At 42.0% G+C, this 20,742-nt stretch overlaps 1 protein-coding gene across 1 annotated transcript in view; it reads right to left on the bottom strand.

Annotated features, from left to right (window-relative positions):
- Positions 1-20,742, bottom strand: part of LOC139379348 (solute carrier organic anion transporter family member 1C1-like) — a 62,503-nt gene that overhangs the window by 26,243 nt on the left and 15,518 nt on the right. The window contains exons 3-6 of the mRNA XM_071122156.1: positions 6,986-7,127; positions 1,608-1,740; positions 442-575; positions 6-152 (exon numbers count right to left, since the gene is read on the bottom strand). Of these exons, the coding sequence (XP_070978257.1) occupies positions 6-152; positions 442-575; positions 1,608-1,740; positions 6,986-7,127 (556 nt within the window). The remainder of the gene's footprint in view (positions 1-5; positions 153-441; positions 576-1,607; positions 1,741-6,985; positions 7,128-20,742) is intronic.

Below are 20,742 nucleotides of genomic sequence, written 5' to 3'. Positions count from 1 at the left end.
ATTACCAATGTAAAATGCAGCATTTTCCTCCCTGGCGAAATCATCTATATACGAGATCCCAAGGGGCTGCACTGGAGTCTCCCCGATCCCTCGTAAGACGTTCCCCAGGAACACATAGATCCACATGGAGAGGTTGGACTCTCCTTCACAACCTACTGGGAAGGGGGAGAGAGAGAATAGATACAGCACTGTGTCTGTGTGTGTGTGTGTGTGTGTGTGTGTGTGTGTGTGTGTGTGTGTGTGTGTGTGTGTGTGTGTGTGTGTGTGTGTGTGTGAGCACGTGAATGCGCGTGTCCATGAGTACATGTGTGTGTGCGTTGGTTTGTGTTTGCATGGTTGAATGCATGTATGCACATGAGCTTGTCTGTGTCTGTGTGTGTGTGTGTGTGTGTGTGTGTGTGTGTGTGTGTGTGTGTGTGTGTGTGTGTGTGTGAGACACACCTGTCCCTGTGCTTGGTGCCTCAGAAAGCGGGTCACCCGAAGCTTGCGAGGAGGGTGACAACAGGCGCGCTGGACATGGAGAGAGGTTATTGGTTGAATTCACTGACGATCGGATTGACGTTTCGAACTTATAGCTGCGTACAAAACACCAATGCGACTGTTTAGCGAAGGGAGGGGAGAAAGCACCACGTTATACAGTTAGAGAGGACAGAGACAAAGCAGAACATGAGTGCTTTGGATATGCAATGAAACATTTAGGAAACACCGTTTTATACATTCAAGCGCATCATGTTACACACAATACTTAACGAAGAAGCTTTCTTGGCTTCACCTGTAAAATACAAACAATTGACGACTGAGGTGTTTTTCAGAAAAACATCCCACAGCTGTAAAATTGCATATAGTAAAACTTCTCTTGGCATTCAGTAAAAAGAGACTCCATACAGTGCAGCATATATTCTTTAAGATTCCACATGTTCCCATCTTGTGGGAGGGATAAATCTGATAAAACTGATCAAACGTTCATGACCAAGCCAAGCTAATGAGAACGCATGATAACACACAGCAATGCTTCATCTCACAAACGATGATACACAATATATAAGATATGTGCAAAATTCAGTATATTAACATATCACTACAGAGTCACAGTGATATCTGTCCTTTACCAGACTTTGTCCAAACACACAGAAATACAGTGCATTCAGAAAGTATTTAGACCCCTTGACTTTTCCCAAATGTGGTTATTTTACAGCCTTGTATATCAATCTACACACATTATCCCATAATGACAAAGCAAAAACAGGTTTTTAGAAATCTTTGCAAATGTAAATATTTTTTGGGACTGAAATAACACATTTACATAGTATTCAGACCTTTTGCTATGAGACTCGAAACTGAGCTCAGGTGTATCCTGAATACTTGCGTCTGAATACTTTCCGAATGCACTGAACAGAATACACACACACACACGCGCACAGGCACAGGCACAGGCCCGCACTTACACACATATCCAGATAAGCTTTAGCTTACTGTATCAGTGCATTCAAAAAAGCAAATCGCTACACCTGCAATAACATCTGCTAAATTTGGATTTGAAAAGGAAGCTGGAAACCCAAGCATTGTAAGTTAATCCTCCTTCAAATTAAAAGTCAGTAAAACCTCACCGTCCGATGAGGAAGTGTGGCAGAGCGATGATGAATGTTCCCACTGCCATCAGTACACAGCCCATGGCTATGATCTTGGGCCGATGCAGCTTTGCACCAAAGTAACTCACGAATGCTATCACCAACAGGTTACCTGGTAGGGGGACAGACAGACACAGAATTAGTGTGTTCTAAGTTGCCATTTCAATTCTCAAATTGACAAATCTGATGAATCGAGATTCAATTCACAAATTGGAAAAGTAAAATGCATTTTCACATAAGAGTTTTTCTGTTTACAACTCTATTTCGATTCCATTCCTGAATGGATTCTTGAATTGTCGAGTTGACATGGAACTGACCCCAGCTCTGACACAATGGTCTGCTTGAATTTATTCTCAATCACAATGCCTAATTCCTCTCATTGATGTAAGTGTGTTGTCATGGTGAGTTTCAACATAGTGGCACCGTTGGTTTCCTAATTCCCACTATAGAGTGATTACTCATGAAACCGAGACAAAAAAAAGGACATTGTTGACATATATTTGACATTTGTATCTAAAAGCATAATTTAGAAATAATTAATCAAAGTTGGTATATTTCTGACATTTTAGCCTCCCTTAAGACTGTAGATGTTACAAAGCAAAAATTGGTGCCATGTGAAGCTTTACCGCTTGCTCTGTAATATGAGTAGTATTCTGATTTCAATATACAAAAATGTATTCGGCAAATGTTCCAATATATTGTTGAAAATAATATACAGTGCATTTGGAAAGAATTCAGATCCATTGACTTTTCCCACATTTTGTTAGGTTACAGCCTTATTCTAAAATGTATTAAATTGTCTTTTTCCTTATCAAACTACACACAATACCCCATAATAACAAAGCAAAAACTATTTTTTACTCAGTACTTTGTTGACACACCTTTGGCAGCGATTACAGAATTGATTCTTCTTGGGTATGACACTACAAGCTTGGCACGCCTGTATTTGGGGAGTTTCTCCCATTCTTCTCTGCATATCCTCTCAAGTTCTTTCAGGTTGAATGGGGAGCATTGCTGCACAGCTATTTTCAGGTCTCTCCAGAGATGTTCAATCAGGTTCAAGTCAGGGCTCTGGCTGGGCCACTCAAGGACATTCAGAGACTTGTCCAGAAGCCACTCCTGCATTGTCTTGACTGTGTGCTTAGGGTCATTGTCCTGTTGGAAGGTGAACCTTCGCCCCAGTCTGAGGTCCTGAGCAGGTTTTCATCAAGGATCTCTCTGTACTTTGCTCAGTTCACCTTTGCCTCGATCCTGACTAATCTTTTTTCTATTTAATCAATTTTAGAATAAGGCTGTAATATAACAAAATGCGGAAAATGTCAAGGGGTCTGTACTCTACGGGCATATCAAAGTTCCAGAGTTGGATCTCTGCTAGTTTTAAAGTTATGGCCCATTTAATAAAGAGAAAATGGCAAAGTAGGCAATGTAACCAACACAGCCCTCCTTTTACTTATAGGGTGACTACTTGGAATCCATTTTCACATTCACTCTGTTGGTAATGCTTACAAATTGAATCATAAGAAAAGAAGAACCCTCCAAATCGAATGACCAAGGGCCAATTGAATGACTGTGCCGTGGCCTGGATAGAGAGAGAGGAGGGTTGGGGGTTGAGTGTAGAGTGAGGGGGAGGGGGTGAGTGAGTGAGTGAGTGAGTGAGTGAGAAAGGGGGGGAAGTTGAGAGAGGGAAACAGAGGGGGAGAGAGAGAGAGAGAGAGAGAGAGAGAGAGAGAGAGAGAGAGAGAGAGAGAGAGAGAGAGAGAGAGAGAGAGAGAGAGAGAGAGAGAGAGAAAATGTGGGTAGTGGAGGAGAGTGGTGGGCAATAAAAACTTTAATGAGGTAAACAAAAAGCAGCCATTTCATGATGGAACCAATTGTTGTTTTTCAAGGATGGATGGATGACGTCCATTCCTTAAGGACCTCCAGCCGCTCTCATTATTAAGAGGAGTGAGTAGGCTATTCTCCAAGGGTGCTGGATTTGGGAAGTACCACTTCAGAAACCTGCTGTAGAATGCCTAAACTTCTGAACTCCAGAAATAACTGTTCTCTGACTAAGGCAAACCTAGCACTTGGAAATGCCAGATAGTTGAAGTGTCATTGTGCCCCTTCGTTAGTTTAAAATACTGCTTAAGGAAAATAACTGTTTTGATTGTGCTATTATGCTGAAAACACCTGAACTGATGATCTCTGACTGTAAATGTGTTGATTTTTTCCTTCATCCATTTAGAATACTGTGTGGACTAGAATAACTGCTTTGTTTGTTGCTCAGAGTACATCCTGCTATTAGAGAGTGGTTAAATACAGAAAGGACTTTGAGGCTAGTCTATGGAGCTCTCCTGAGATGCTTCAGCACTTTTCTCTCTCCCTGTGGTTGGGGGCATTGGAGCCATTGGCAAGAGGCACACAGCGAATCCTACAGCAGGCTTCTCCTGGTTTCCATCTACTCTACACAGAAAGGCTCGAGGCGAGCGGAAGAGTGGGAAAAGATAACGAATGTAAAATATACTTTGTCCGTAAAATGTACATAGGTTCCGAACTTTTGTGAAACGGCACAGTTGGAAAATATATGGCAAATAGAAATCAAAACTGGATGGTCTTCTGAGATAGATTGAGGGTGAAGGATGGGACTAAAAATGAACTAAAGACAACTATTGTAAAATATAGTGTTTTTCTTTAGAATAATAGTGAAGGCATCAAAACTATGACATAACACATATGGAATCATGTAGTAACCAAAAAAGTGTTGAACAATACAAATATATTTTAGATGTTAGATTCTTCAAAGTAACCATCCTTTGGTTTGATGACAGCTTTGCACACTCTTGGCATTCTCTCTTGAAGGAGTTCCCACATATGCTGAGAACTTGTTGGCTGCTTTTCCTTCACTCTGCAGTCCAACTCATCCCAAAACATCTCAATTGGGTTGAGGTCAGGTGATTGTGCACCACTCCATCACTCTCCTTCTTGGTCAAATATCCCTTACACAGCCTGGAGGTGTGTTTTGGGTCATTGTCCTGTCAAAAAATAAATGATAGTCCCACTAAGCGCAAACCAGATGGGATGGCTGCAGAATGCTGTGGTAGCCATGCTGATTAAGTGTGCCTTGAATTCTAAATAAATCACTGAGTGTCACCAGCAAAGCACCCTCCACACCATCACACCCCCTCCTCCATGCTTCATGTTGGGAATCACACATGCGGAGATCATCTGTTCACCTACTCTGCATCTCAGAAAGACACGGCGGTTGGAACCAAAAATCTCCAATTTGGACTCATCAGACCAAAGGACAGATTTCCACCAGTCTAATGTCCATTGCTCATGTTTCTTGTCCCAATCAAGTCTCTTCTTATTATTGGTGTCTTTTAGTAGTGGTTTCTTTGCAGCAATTCGACCATGAAGGGCCTGATTCACACAGTTGAAGTTGAGATGTGAATGATACTTGAACTCTGTGAAGCATTTATTTCGGCTGCAATTTCTGAGGCTGGTAACTCGAATGAACGTATCTTCTGCAGCAGAGGTAACTCTAGGTCTTCCTTTCCTGTGGCGGTCCTCATGAGAGCCAGTTTCATCATAGCCGCTTGATGGTTTTTGCGACTGACATTTTCCGGATTGACTGACCTTCATGTCTTAAAGTAATGATGGATTGTCGTTTCTCTTTCCTTATTTGAGCTGTTCTTGCCATAATATGGACTTGGTCTTTTACCAAATAGGGCTATTTTCTGTATACCACCCTACCTTGTCACAACACAACTGATTGGCTCAAGAAGAAGGAAAGAAATTCCACAAATTAACTTTTAACAAGGGGCACCTGTTAATTGAAATGCATTCCAGGTGATTACCTCATGAAGCTGGATGAGAGAATGCCAAGAGTGTGCAAAGCTGTCATCAAGCCAAAGGATGGTTACTTTGAAGAATCTCAAATATAAAATATATTTGTATTTGTTCAACACTTTTTTGGTTACTACATGATTCCATATGTGTTATTTCATAGTTTTGATGTCTTCACTATTATTTTAAATAGTAAAAATAAGGAAAAACCCTGGAGTGAGTAGGTGTGTCCAAACTTTTGACTGGTACTGTATTTAAAAAAATATATATTTTATATAGATTACCCAAACAATATATGGGGGATTGGAAATTAGGCAGACAATTACATTGATGGAAGCCACAAGCTGATCTTATTGTTTTTGTTGCCAAGCTGAGTGTAGGGCAGCATGGTAAAAAAAAAAATGCAGTACTTATTGCTCATCTGATATTTCTTAATTTCTAGTTTTTTGGGGGCTAGAAACATAAGCATTTCACTGCACATGCGATAACATCTGCAAATATGTGTACGCAACCAATACACTTTGATTTGACAGTTTCTCAAAGAAGGCACAATGGTAAGTTTGATAAGATTTCTGTAGAGGTGTAGGCAGAATGTGTTTCAGTGACTTTCAAACCAAAAAAAATGCATGCCGCCTATAGCGAGTGCCAAACACTGGCCGCACATTCTGCAAGATTGATTGTCTATTCAAACAATTTAAAAGTACATTCTTCAGCCAACACTTCTAATCAAAAGACAAATTGTTGTTCGATATCTTGTTTATCAGTAAATTATGGTGTTTAGATCTCTTGCCTTAGAATAGACTCTGAGATTAAATAGACTATGATGTCGCCCTCTTACCTCACAGCATTACTGTGGCCTACACATAATGTCAAATATTTTAAGTAGGCTACCGTTCTATATACCCTTTTGAGCATGGTGCGCTATTGAATGAACGATAGATAAATGGTAGTCTAATATTTGTTCTGTAGCGGGAATAAACCAGTCATGTCAGAAAAGGAGAGACGCCCTACAATATGATGATGATTTAGGCTTATATAATAAAAGTAAAATAATTATATTAAGCTACATGCTGCTATGCGATCTTCTTACCAACAGCAAATGCATCTGTTTTATCATTAGGCCCATATGATAATGTTTTTATTATTCCCATGCATCAAACACCCTTTCCCCCATAAGAACAATATTTGCTTGCAATACAACTGATCAACCACTAGAAGTTGTGCGTACAAACGGTCTGAGCTGTACTTGGAGATACGCACACTTTCCCGCAAGATGGATAAATACCAACCTTTGTGGGAAATCTGGAGCATACAAGGTTTAGAGTTTTTTTGTGCACACACACACACACACACACACATTTGATAAATGAGGCCCTGATGACTTCCTAGAAGGCCTTGCTGACCCATTCATTCATTCACATCTCTTCTCTTTCACAACAACATGGATAGAATGGAAGCCCAAAATAGCCCTGGGGATGAGGACGAGGTGAGGACATGGGGGATGGGGACCTGTGACGCAGACACTTACTTACCTATCTCAAAGCTCCCGTCGATGACGCCTGTTAGGTAACTGGGGATGTCAAAGCGCCTCTCCAGCTGGGTTATTGTGCTCTTCATGTAGCTGCCAGACAAGGCCTTGGCAAAGTAGGCAAATGATAGGGCCACAAGGAACATCTGAAGAGCACGAGGGGAGGAAGAAAGGAGGGAGGTGGCAGAAAGTGAGAGATAAATGAAAGGGGATGGGGGGGGGGAAGAGATATTGCTTATTAATAATTAATACATATCAGATTGTACTCGGATTGTATCCAGAGTTTCATTGTCAGAGAGAGGGAGAGTTACCCTTGTGTTGCTCTGATGTACACCATGGCTGTACTTTTCATTGGCTCATTAGCCTATTTTAGCTCCTGCTATCACATTTCCTATTTAATATTCTAACTAGGCCTACATCATAGAAGCACAGAGAGGAGGATAGAAGAGGGAAAGGAAAAGGGGGGATGGAGGCTGATAGGGAAGGCAAAGTGTATCTGTAACTACAGGGTATTGAGGAAGACAGGGACAAAGAGAGGATTAAGAGTCTACGTCAGACTTAAGACGGCTCCTTATGTGAGAAAACGGTGACTCAACCCTAGCAACTGATGAAAAAGGGATTGGTTTTGACTAGGAGAAGGAACTTCTACATTATGGATTGGCCTTCAATCTTAGGGGGGAAAAGGTGCTATATAGAACCTAAAACAGGATCTTCGGCTGTCCCCATACGATAACCTACACGGATCCCAAAACGTTTTTTCCTAGAACCCCAAAGGGTTCTACCTGGAACGAACACGGGTTCTTTATGGAACCCAAAATGGTTCTACCTGGAACCCAAAAGGCTTTTACCTGGAACCAAAAAGAGTGAAGAACCCAGTGTAGGTCTCAGTCTGTTTCTGTTCTCCTTATGGAACTGTCGTGCCAAACATGTTTGTCGTGACAATTAGTGACAAGGTGTTGGCAAGATAGCACAGACAGATTGGGGTCTAGGCTAGGAAAGATGAGCTCTAGCATTCATTGCATCAGCCTTCCCATTCTGGGCCACTCACGACTAGCAACACCTAATCTCTCACAATGAGTAGGTTTGTCTTCTCACAGCGGCACGTCCACATTCCCATGGGCTTTTCCACATCAAAGACTCGCCCGGGAAACTACACGGTACACAAATATAAACGCAACATGTTGGTCCATTGTTTATTAGCTGAAATAAAATCTCTTAGAAATTGTCCATACGCACAAAAAGCTTATTTTTCTCAAATTCTGTGCATAAATCTGTTTACATTCGTGAGCATTTCTCCTTTGTCAAGATAATCCATCCACCTGACAGGTGTGGCATATCAAGAAGCTGATTAAACATCATGATAATTACACAGATGCACCTTGTGTTGGGGACAATAAAAGGCCACTCTAAAATGTTCAGTTTGGTCACACAACACAATGCCAGAGATGTCTAAAGTTTTGAGTGAGCGTGCAAATCGGCATGCTGACTGCAGGAATGTCCACCAGAGCTGTTGCTAGAGAATGTAATGTTCATTTAGAGAATTTGGCAGTATGTTCCACCGGCCTCACAACCCCAGACCATGTGTATGGCGTCGTGTGAGGGAGCGTTTTTTCTGCTGTCAATATTGTGAACAGAGTGCCCCATGGTGGCTGTGGAGTTATGGTATGGGCAGGTATAAGTTATGGACAATGATCAAAATTGCATTTTAGCAATGGCAATTTGAATGCACAAAAATACCGTGACGATATCCTGAGGCCCATTGTGTACCAGAAAGTACTCATTCGAGTCACATACTCTCCTGTTAAATAGTCTACCAATACCAGTGGAAACAGTATGACGATATGCTAACGAGTAGAATATTGTGATATTTATTTATCATAGCATTACAGTTCAAACCAACACCATAGAACCGTGAGCCAGACCGGCAGGCTAACTAACAATCCTGAGAAACTGACCTTTTTCAACTTTGAACATACTTTAACAAACAGTCTTATTTTAAGAGGCTTAGACACCATTGTTTCATGTAGCTTTAATCCTGAAGAATAACAAGCTGCTACTCTCTGATCTCTGGATACAAATCCTTTGTGTCAGGGGAAAGGACGTTTTTAGGCGATTACAAGGCCCACTCCTTGATTTAAAAAAACAACAAATTGCTACCCCTGGCTGCCAATTGGTTTGCTATAAAGCTGTGGGATGGGGTTTCAAAATCGGTTGAAGACTCAGTGTTAATTTCATCAACTAAAATAGTGACTAAAATATTCATCAAACACCTTTTTTTCAGTGCCAGTTGACGAGACAATAACTGACTAAATAGAGCCAGAAAAACTAGAAGTAAAATCATTTTAGTTTTCATTTCAGTTTACTAAAACGAGACGAGACAAAATTATCTCTGTGACTAACATCTGGCTACTAAGTGTGGACTGGATAAGAGTTTTTGGAGAGATTGAGAGCTTTTCAATAATAATCACAATTAATATTAGCAGCACAGATGCTCAGTTCTGTTAAGCAGTGGGAAGGATGTGTCACACCCAGCCAACATCAAGCTGGTGAGCTGCTGGGGAGAAAGCGATGAGAGTGGGCAGAAGTGCAGACAGGCAAAGCTCCGGCTCCATGTATACACAAGGCGCAGGTGACTCTCTAGCTAACCAGTCACCACCAGCCTTCTATTTAGCTACCCTTTGCCTGGTTAAGAAACACACACTGCTTTATGAAATAAAAAAATCAATAGCAGCATTGAGTTTAATAGTAAAACAACAGTAAACAACAGCTATATTTTCTCTAACTTGAGCAGGCTATAGAGAACTAGGCTCTTTGAATTTGTAGTATTGCTCAACCCTCCCACTTTCACAATGCATTTCATATACAGGTTCTGTAGCCAAATGTAGTCTCCCTCTTTTTCCTGAGAGAAAATGGCTTGATTCTAGCCCTTAGGCTACTGTTCAAAGGACATGACCCATAATTGTTTTATTTTACTAGGCAAGTCAGTTAAGAACAAATTCTTATTTTCAATGACAGCGGGTTAACTGCCTGTTCAGGGGCAGAAAGACAGATTTGTACCTTGTCAGCTCGGGGATTTGAACTTGCAACCTTCCGGTTACTAGTTCAACGCTCTAACCACTAGGCTACCCTGCCGACCCACTGCTACATTTCTTCTGTCCACTACGCTATATCTGACTGGGTAAATAACTTTATTTTGAGTTCATATGGAGCCAGTGGCTCAGACTTGAACACTTGGACCAGGACTCAGACTTCAGCCATAGGGACTCATGACTCGGACTTGATCCGTAGCTTATGCCTGCCCATACCATAACCCCACACCACCACAATGGCGCACTCTGTTCACAACATTAACATCAGAAAACCACCCGCCCACACAATGCCATACACGTGGTCTGCGGTTGTGAGGCCGGTTGGACATACTGCTAAATTCTCTAAAATGACATTGGAGGTGGCTTATGGTAGAGAAATTAACATTCAATTCTCTGGCGGACATTCCTGCAGTCACCATGCCAATTGCACGCTCCCTCAAAACTTGAGACATCTGTCGCATTCTGTTGTGTGACAAAACTGCACATTTTAGAGTAGCCTTTTATTGTCCCCAGCACTAATATGAGTCGAATATATTAGTATTTGTTGCCTACTCCATACATTTTTACGAAACAGTATGTTCTAAATTGTATGTAGTATGATAAGTACACAGTGTGCAGTTTTAGTAATAGTAATAGGCAAGACAGATTTCGTACACGGCTATGGACGGTCAGCCTTTGCATCCACTGTGTCTATGAATTTGAGAGTGGCTCCAACATTTCCCCAGGCCCATTCCCTCAGCTTGCCTATCAAAATGGCAGTTTTTATCAAAGAGATCCAGAAAGAACCATCTGACTTGTTCCTAATGTGCTCTGTTGAGAGAGCAACGTCAGTCACTTTTCCTGTTTCACTATGGCAACAATGTTCGTTGGCAGGTATTGGATTGAGTGACATACTTTCCAGAGTGCTTCAGGAGAAAACAACAGAAATCCATCACCCGAGAGGGTAGAACTGAACTAATATCCTTGGGATATGGACCACTACATTGGCTCTCTCCGGATATATTGTCCCCGTCCATACAGTCAGCGGGGTTCTCCGTTCATCGTGGGGACAGGAAGAAGGAACTTTCCGGTAAACACAGAGGTGGAGGAGTATGATGAACAACATGGTGTGATTGTGGTAACGTACAGGAATACCCAATCTGGAATACCTCATCATCAAATTCCGACCACATCAGCTCCCAAGATAATTTTTGGGGGTTATATTCACTGCCTTGTATATTCCTCCCCCTGAAACAGCAGGGAGCAGGTCTCGAACCCTCCACCTTCTAGCCCGAGGTCCGGCGCGCTATCGACTGTGCCGCAAAAGCATGCTCGAGCGGCAGAGTCGATTTTCGCGCTTATAAACCCAGGGTCGTTACACTACTCCCTCCTTTCAAAGAGCGCGTCCTTGAGCTAGCTTGCGACTCTACGTCTTACAGGAACGCGCTCACCGGCCAAGCACACGCACTGTCGTGGATGCAAGGTCAGATCCCACTTCTGACACCAATGTTATGAAACAGCGGGTAGCAGGTCTCGAACCCTCCACCTTCTAGCCCGAGGTCCGGCGCGCTATCGACTGTGCTGCAAAAGCAAGCTCGAGCGGCAGAGTCGATTTCCGCGCTTATAAACCCAGGGTCGTTACAATGGCTAGCTAGCCAGGCAAAAGAGAGGGCTGCTGCATGACTGTTGTTTTACCAGTAACACTTATGATTCCCATATACCTTTATTTGCAAATAAATTCATTAAAAATCCTACAATGTGATTTTCTGGATTTGTTTTTCTCATTTTGTCTGTCATAGTTGAAATGTACCTATGATGAAAATTACAGGCCTCTCTCGTCTTTTTAAGTGGGAGAACTTGCACAACTGGTGGCTGACTAAATACTTTTTTGCCCCACTGTAGCTAGGTAGCTACAATAATTATTAGCTCGCTAACTAGCTCCATAGCTAGATATGTAGATATATTATGTTTTTTTTATTTATCTGTGATAGCTACGATTCCTAAAAATAGTATGCCTGCTGGCTGTTGATTGCACCCTGAAGCCTTGTACAATTTCCTTCCATTCATGATTCCTTTTTTTGCGCTGAAGGGTAATCGTTACTTGGGGAAGACGAGGACGAAGAGGATGAGATTGAAATGGAGGAGCCGGAGGAAGTTGAGAAGCCACCACATGATGCTGATGCCTCTCAGCCAAGCTTTTGGAAGGTAAATGTCAGGTAAATGGAAGGTAAATGTCAATGATGTATTATTATTATTATGTACTATTAGGCAGGGGTGAAAGTAAATGTAACTTATTCCCGGTATGGGACCTCCTAGTTGCACATGCACTTCTTTAGAATCCCCATTCATTTAATTAGATTTCAATGGGTCTAACAGTCAAGATTTGTCATTTAAGTTTTATCATGTATTAGGCTACCTTTTAATGTGGCATAAACACAACCAGTCATGATGTTTACATTGGATTGTCATTACTTCAAGAGGCTCATGTAGGCTACCTGCGCACAGTACTCAGCGAAAATGATTCTTAAGCCTCATTTAGATATTTTTCTGCTTCTAATTTCTGACATTTGGTAGGCTATTTGTCAGTCAAATTGTCTATAATTAGATACATGTTGCTTCTCTTCTGTCAATACTTGATGCTCATCTAGAATACTACATAAAGCCCTGTTCACCAGAATGATGTCATAAATCGATAGAATGATCAATGCATCATCAACAATCTAGTTGACATCGGTAAAGTCTTCCCTTTCATTTCTGATTCTCTCACAGAGCAAGGACATTCAGGGACCAGGGGACCAAATTACATCACTTGGACCAGTTTTAAGAAAATGAAAAGCTGTGAAAACGATCCAACATGTTTCTGATATTATTTCAGTTTGTCTTGGATGCATACTGTTAGCTTTTATGTCGCTGAAAGAAACTGCACGTTTTGGATACACAACAGGTCCCTAAGTGTGCATTCGCATTCTCTCAAGATGCTGAAAGAAAGAAATCATATTTACTGTCAGTAACACTAAAATCTACAGTTGTGAATATTATAATAGGCTACATGTGAGGCCTACAGTTAGTGTCCAGACTTAAGTTACTATTCCGACTATTAGGCTATTCCAAATATTAGGCTAATCATTCTTGCATCTATACAGTGCAATTTGATAAGCGCAAAAGAAACATCACTTACAAAACACCAAAAAGCGTTATGAATGACATTCATTAGGCCCAAACAAGTCTTATAACCTATATTGATGCGTAGACTGCTGTCAGCGCACGTCTCAGGCTCGACCACTCATCTCTGCCTTGGCAAAAATGGCTCTTTATCATCAAACCACACCGCATTTTGGAGAGCATTCCACAAGTTTTCAAGTCTATTCGCAAATGTTTCATGCAACTGACATGCAGTAATAACAAATAGTGTAATAGCCTACAGTTGTCTTCTAATCTATGTTTTAATTATTGTGATAGGCTCATGTTCTACCTGTACAGCGTACCCGCACTATTTATTTTGACGATACGCCGTATTGGACCATTGCGGCTAACTTTCACCCCTGCCTATACATAAATTAGGTATATATTTTTGTAAATACTCTCTTCTCTCTCACCTCTCTCTCTCCAGGACACTGTGGTGGACTGTCAGCTCTCAGACCTTTGTGAGGAGGACGACACTATAGACATGTCACCTGAGCTCCAGAGTGACAAGGATAGGCAGGGGCTGGAGAGATTGAACAATATGCTACTGAGGCTGTAAACAGGGCTGAGGGACAATCACACCCTTACAGGACACATGCATAGATATACATGCCATACATAGCTAGGTACTAGTAAAGTGTATGCTAGTCTTCACCCAGCTCAGATTGTCACTGGTCATTTCCCCGATCTTGAATGATTTTAATTCTGACTCTTCGAGTATTAGGCTATAGGCCTAGAGGAACTTATGTAAGAAGAAACTGTTAAAGACCATCATTGTTATTTTAGTGTATTCCTTATTCTCATAATATTTTGTAATTCCAGTTCAATTTTGATGACAATATCCCTGAGATGAATGTTGTATAAAATGCCATGGTTATGAAAGGATGATGTAACTTGCACCTTGTTTTCAGGTTTGAATAAAACAATGTACCCCTTTATCCTTATTCTTTCAATAAAGTTAGGTTTATTAATATCATATTATTTGTGTATGTCTTTATCAAATGGCATATAATCTTACATTTGTAATATGTTTTAATGCATATACAGTGGATGCGGAAAGTATTCAGACCCATTGACTTTTTGGGTCTGTTACGTTACAACCTTATTTTACAATTTATTAAAATGTTGTTTTTTCTCTCTCATCAATCTACACACAATACTCCATAACGACAAAGCAAAAACAGGTTTTGCTGCACAGCTACTTTCAAGTCTCTCCAGAGATGTTCGATTGGATTTAAATCCGGGCTCTGGCTGGGCCTCTGAAGGACATTCAGAGACTTGTCCAGGAGCCAATACTGCATTGTCTTGGCTGTATGCTTACGGTCGTTGTCCTGTTGGAAGGTGAACCTTCACCCCAGTCTGAGGTCCTGAGTGCTCTGGAACAGGTTTTCATCAAGGATCTCTGTACTTTGCTCGGTTCATCTTTCCCTCGATCCTAATTAGTCTTCCAGTCCCCGCCGCTGAGAAACATTCCCACAGCATGATGCTGCCAATACCAACCATCCTTCACAGTTGGGATTGTACCAGGTTTCCTCCAGACGTCACGCTTGGCATTCAGGCCAGAGTTCAATCTTGGTTTCATCAGACCAGATAATCTTGTTTCTCAAGGTCTGAGACTCTTTAAGTGCCTTTTGGCAAACTCCAAGCGGGCTGTCATGTGCCTTTCACTGAGGAGTGGCTTCCGTCTGGCAACTCTATCATAAAGGCCTGATTGGTGGAGTGCTGCAGAGATGGTTGTCTTTCTGCAAGGTTCTCCCATCTCCACAGAGGAACTAGAGCTCTGTCAGAGTGACCATCGGGTTCTTGGTCACCTCACTGACCAAGGCCCTTCTCCCCCGATTGCTCATTTTGGCCGGGAAGCCAGCTCTAGGAAGAGTTCCAAACTTATTCCATTTAAGAATGATGGAGGCCACCGTGTTCTTGGGGACCTTCAATACAGCTGACATTTTTTGGTACCCTTCCCCAGATCTGTGCCTCGACGCAATCCTGTCTCGCAATTCTACAGACAATTCCTTCGACCTCATGGCTTGGTTTTTGCTCTGACATGCACTGTCAACAGTGGGACCTTCTATAGACAGGTGTGTGCCTTTCCAAATCCTGTTCAATCAATTGAATTTACCAGAGGTGGACTCCAATCAAGTTGAAGAAACATCTCAATGGAAACAAGAGCTAAATCTTTCGTCTCATAGCAAAAGGTCTGAATACTTACAGTACCAGTCAAAAGTTTGGACACACCTACTCATTCAAGGGGTTTTCTTTATATTTACTATTTTCTACATTGTAGAATAATAGTGAAGACATCAAAACTATTAAATAACAGATATGGAATCATGTTGTAACCAAACAAGTGTTAAACAAATCAAAATATATTTCATATTTGAGATTCTTTGCCTTGATGACAGCTTTGCACACTTGACATTCTCTCAACCAGCTTCACCTGGAATGATTTTCCAACAGTCTTGAAGGATTTCCCACATATGCTGAGCACTTGTTGGCTGCTTTTCCTTCACTCTGCGGTCGAACTCATCTCAATTTGTTGGAGGTTGGGTGATTGTGGAGGCCAGGTCATCTGATGCAGCATTCCATCACTCTCCTTCGTGGTCAAATAGCCCTTACACAGCATGGAGGTGCGTTGGGCCATTGTCCTGTTGAAACACAAATTATAATCCCACTAAGCACAAACCAGATGGAATGGCGTATCATTGCGTTAAACGTGCCTTGAATTCTAAATATATCACATACAGTGTCACCAGCAAAGCACCCCCACACCATCACACCTCCTCCTCCATGCTTCATGGTGGGAACCACACATGCAGAGATCATCTGTTCACCTACTCTGCATCTCACAAAGACATGGCGGTTGGAACCAAAAATCTAAAATTTGGACTCATCAGACCAAAGGACAGATTTCCACCAGTCTAATGTCCATTGCTCGTGTTTCTTGGCCCAAGAAAGTCTCTTCTTATTATTGGTGTCCTTTAGTTGTGGTTTCTTTGCAGCAATTTGACCATGACGGCCTGATTCATGCAGCTCCTCTGAACAGTTGATGTTGAGATGTGTCTGTTACTTGAAGTCTGTGAAGCATTTATTTGTATCGCAAATTCCGAGGCTGGTATCTATAATGAACTTATCCTCTACAGCAGAGGTAACTCTGGATCTTCCTTCCCTGTGGTGGTCCTCATGAGAGCCAGTTTTATCATAGTGCTTGATGGTTTCTGTGACAGCACTTGAAGAAACGTTCAAAGTTCTTGACATTTTCCGGATCGACTGACCTTCATGTCTTCAAGTATTGATAGACTGTCGTTTCTATTTGCTTATTTGAGCTGTTCTTGCCATAATATGGACTTTGTCTTTTACCACCCCTACCTTGTCACAACACAACTGATTGACTCAAACGCATTAAGAAGGAAAGAAAATCTACAAATGGACTTTCAACAAGGCGCACCTGTTAATTGAAATGCATTCCAGGTGACTACCTTATGAAGCTGGTTGAGAGAATGCCAAGAGACGGATTACCAGGATGTGCACTCAGACCATGCACGGACCAACTGGCAAATGTCTTCATGGACATTTTCAACCTCTCCCTGACTGAGTCTGTAATACCTACATGTTTCCAGCAGACCACTGTGCCCAAGAAAGCGAAGGTAACCTGCCTAGATGACTACCCCCCGTAGCACTCGGTAGCCATGAAGTGCTTTATAAGGCTGGTCATTGCTCACATCAACACCATCATCCCAGAAACGCTAGACCCAATTCGAAGGGTCGTTCGGGTTAGTAAGGGTTTGGCCAGCTGGAATGTCCTTGTCCCATTGCGCTCTAGTGACTCCTTGTGGCGGCCGGGCGCATGCACGCTGACTTCGGTCGCCACCTGTACGTTGTTTCCTCCGACACATTGGTGCGGCTGGCTTCTGGATTAAGCTAGCAGTGTGTCAAGAAGCAGTGTGGCTTGGCAGGGTCGTGGTTCAGAGGACGCATGGCTCTTGACCTTCGCCTCTTCTGAGTCCGTATGGGAGTTGCAGCGATGGGACAAGACTAACTACCAATTGGATATCATGAATTTGGGGAGAAAAAGACGTAAAAAGTAACCAATTATTATTATTAAAAAAGGAAAAAGGCTGCTCTCGCTGCTACCGCACAGCAAGCAGTAAGGCAGGTAGCCTAGTGGTTAGAGCATTAGGCCAGTAACCGAAAGGTTGCTGGATCAAATCCCTAAGCTGACAAGGTAAAAATCTGTCATTCTGCCCCTGAACAAGGCAGTTAACCCATTGTTCCGAGGCTGTCGTTGTAAATAAGAATTTGTTTTTAACTGACTTGCCTAGTTAATTAAAGGTTACATTTTAAAAAATTGCCAAATCTAGGTCCAATAGGCTCCTTAACGGCTTCTAGCCATAAGACTGCTGAACAATTAATCAAATGGCCAGCTGGACTATTTGCATTGACCCCCCCCACTCCTTTGTTTTTGTTTTTACACTGCTGCTACTTGCTGTTTTATCTATGCATAGTCACTTTGCCCCTAACTACATGTACAAACTACCTTAACTAACCTGTAGCCCCGCACATTGACTCGGCACCCCCTCTATATAGCCCCGTTATTGTTATTTTATTGTGTTACTTTTTTATTTTATATATTTTTTTGTTTATTTAGTCAAACATTTCTTAACTCTATTTTCTTAACTTCATTGTTGGTAGGGATAGGCGTCCCGTCAACGGGACAGTTGTAAATCATGCAGCGCCGTGTGTCACGGTCGCAGATTTTAGAGAAACAACAAATGTTGGTATATATATATATATATATGTGTCTTATATCGGCTGAAAGCTTAAATTCTTGTTAATATAACTGCACTGTCCAATTTACAAAAGCTATTACTGCGAAAAAATGCCAAGGGGTTGTTTGAGGAGAGCTCCTAACAAAACACTTTTTTCACCACGATAGGTTGGGTAAATTCACCTCTAAAGGTGAAATGTGTACTTATATTCTGAAATCTTGCTCTGATTTATCTTCCAAAGGGTCCCAGAGATAACATGAAGTGTCGTTTTGTTAGATAAAAATGTAATACCCTTAAAAGTTCCAAATAGCATGCACGATCGATTTTGTATTTCCACTCGTTCAATTTGCAAAGAAAGGAATCTGTGAAAATATAACCCTAAACGTTGTTTCGACCAGTCAAATTACGTCCGTATTTATTCCTCTCAGAGATCCTAGAACGTAACCAGACTTCACTATATCATTAGGAGTGTATTATATCCTATAGGACACCAAAGTTGGTCAGAGAGCGATGCCTTCATGGCGTGCCGATGATGCGGGCAGTCTTCACTTGATTGACTGTAACTTTGTCAAATAAGCACTAATCGGAGAAATCCCTTATCTGTCGCACAATTTTGCTGCTAACCTTGTGCAACGGCAAGCCTTTTCCTTTTGGACAAAAATGGCAAGAATATGGAGAGTTATGAAGTTATGAAAACTGGATGTTTTGCAAATGTTGAACTTACAATATGGCTACTAATACTATAAAAGCTAAATCAAAGTCCAAGTATACAGATTTGACGATATTCTTGTAGAAAAATGTAATTTCAATGTGAATGCGTCCTTCACGATTTGCCCAAATTACCTGGGTGACTTCACACTAAATGTCATGTAACTTGCTCATACTTCAAGTTATCAGTCTGAAATGTTGCACATACACTGCTGCTCTCTTGTGGACACCATCAGAATTACAGATGGTGCTACCAGATCTATTGTGTTATATTCTCCTACATTCAATTCACATTTCCACAAATTTCAAAGTGTTTCCATTAAAATGGTACCAAGATTATGCATATCCTTGCTTCAGGGCCTGAGCTACAGGCAGTTAGATTTGGGTATGTCATTTTAGGCAAAAATTGAAAAAAAGGGGGCTATCCTTAATACCCTGACTACACCACTCGCGTAGTCTGCGCGAGCGTTGCAAAATAAATGTAGAAATCTATATTATTCTATTATTGCACCCACACTGCTCGTGCTCGTCAACGAGCGTCTGCGTTGCCAAGGGCTAAAGTAGAAGTCAGTTCTATTTGTGACGCAGATTGCGACGCAGATCGCGGTGCCTCACCCATCTCCTCATTGGTTTATAGAAGGAGATACCCACATGCCATCTCCTCATTGGTTATACCCACGTGGGTGAATGAAAGAAGAACTCTGTTGTTGGTCGTTGTGGTAATACTATGAAGGTTTAGGTGCCAATCACCATATAAGTTCAAAGAAGAAAAAGCCTAGAATGAGGAGAGATGACTAGAAACGATTCGGTTGACCGTTTTATGTGTGGATTAATTGTCGGAGTAGGGGACCTTGGGCATTTCTGGTAAAATAACAACTCAATGTTTATATCCCAGGACAAATTAGCTAGCAACAACAAGCTATCTAAATAGGACAAATAAGCTATCTAGCTAAATTGCCATAAATGTCTAATGCTTTTCGACCTGTCAGAGTTTGTTTTGATATTTTAACCTGCATGTTGTGATCGCATTTGGTGTGGGGGGACAAAACAAATTTATGCACGATGGCGCACGTGCGCAGCCGGTTTGGGTTCCGTGTAAGAGTTTATTAAGAGCTTGTTAGTAAGCACTTCATGGTAAGGTAATACCTGTTGTTTATCTTTATTAAGAGCTTGTTAGTATGCACTTCATGGTATGGTAATACCTGTTGTATTCGGCACGTGACCAATAACATTTGATTTGATCATGGACCAGCAAGCTGCCTGCTTTAACAATCTTTTCTCTCCGCCAAGCTGGCCAGCTCCGCAGCCCATTCCCAGTGTGCTCTCCCGAGCACATTTTCCAAACATCCACGGTCCTGCTTTTCCAAACATACCAGCGCATCTCCCAGCCACATGCCCCACTCCTTGGTAGATCCGTGAGGCCGTGCCGCCAACCACCGATTCCTGGCTATTCAACCATCGCTCGTACAGTAATTCACTTTCAATTGTATACATTCTTAATTTCCATTCACCTTAAGAGTATTTGATAAAAGCTGCTTGCCAATCTTTATTGTGCCACAGTCCATGTGACGGCAGGCCACACAGTATCATATTGCAACAGTTCGTTGCAAATTCACCATATTGGCCACATCTTATCATCGTCCAGACCGGCCTTCTCACTCTAGAAATGTTATTGCATGGTGTCCGTCCAGCCATGATTGTTCGGACTTATGTTGCTTTCTCCCTCGTGCCCCCACAACCACCTCCACCCATGTTGCTACCACATGATGACACCACGCACCCGAGGGCCACCATGATGACATCCCCAAGATCACCAACTAGGCTTCCAAGCCTCAGATCAGGCCTCAAAGACTTCGACCTAAGCCCCCAAACCAGCTCCGGACCTGGCTTCTCTCCCAGCCTCAGATTATGACTTGACATCCGACACAACCTGCTCTCTGCCACCACCAGTGTCTCCTCCCCCAAGAACCTCACATTCCCACCTACTCAGCCAGTTTTGTGCTCACCACCACCACAGTGGTTTGGCGCCTGGACAT

This window comes from Oncorhynchus clarkii, chromosome 21, assembly GCF_045791955.1.
Source record: "Oncorhynchus clarkii lewisi isolate Uvic-CL-2024 chromosome 21, UVic_Ocla_1.0, whole genome shotgun sequence".
Classification (NCBI taxonomy): domain Eukaryota; kingdom Metazoa; phylum Chordata; class Actinopteri; order Salmoniformes; family Salmonidae; genus Oncorhynchus; species Oncorhynchus clarkii.
Note: the sequence above shows the minus strand (reverse complement) of the source record. Positions and strands in the feature narration are given on the sequence as shown.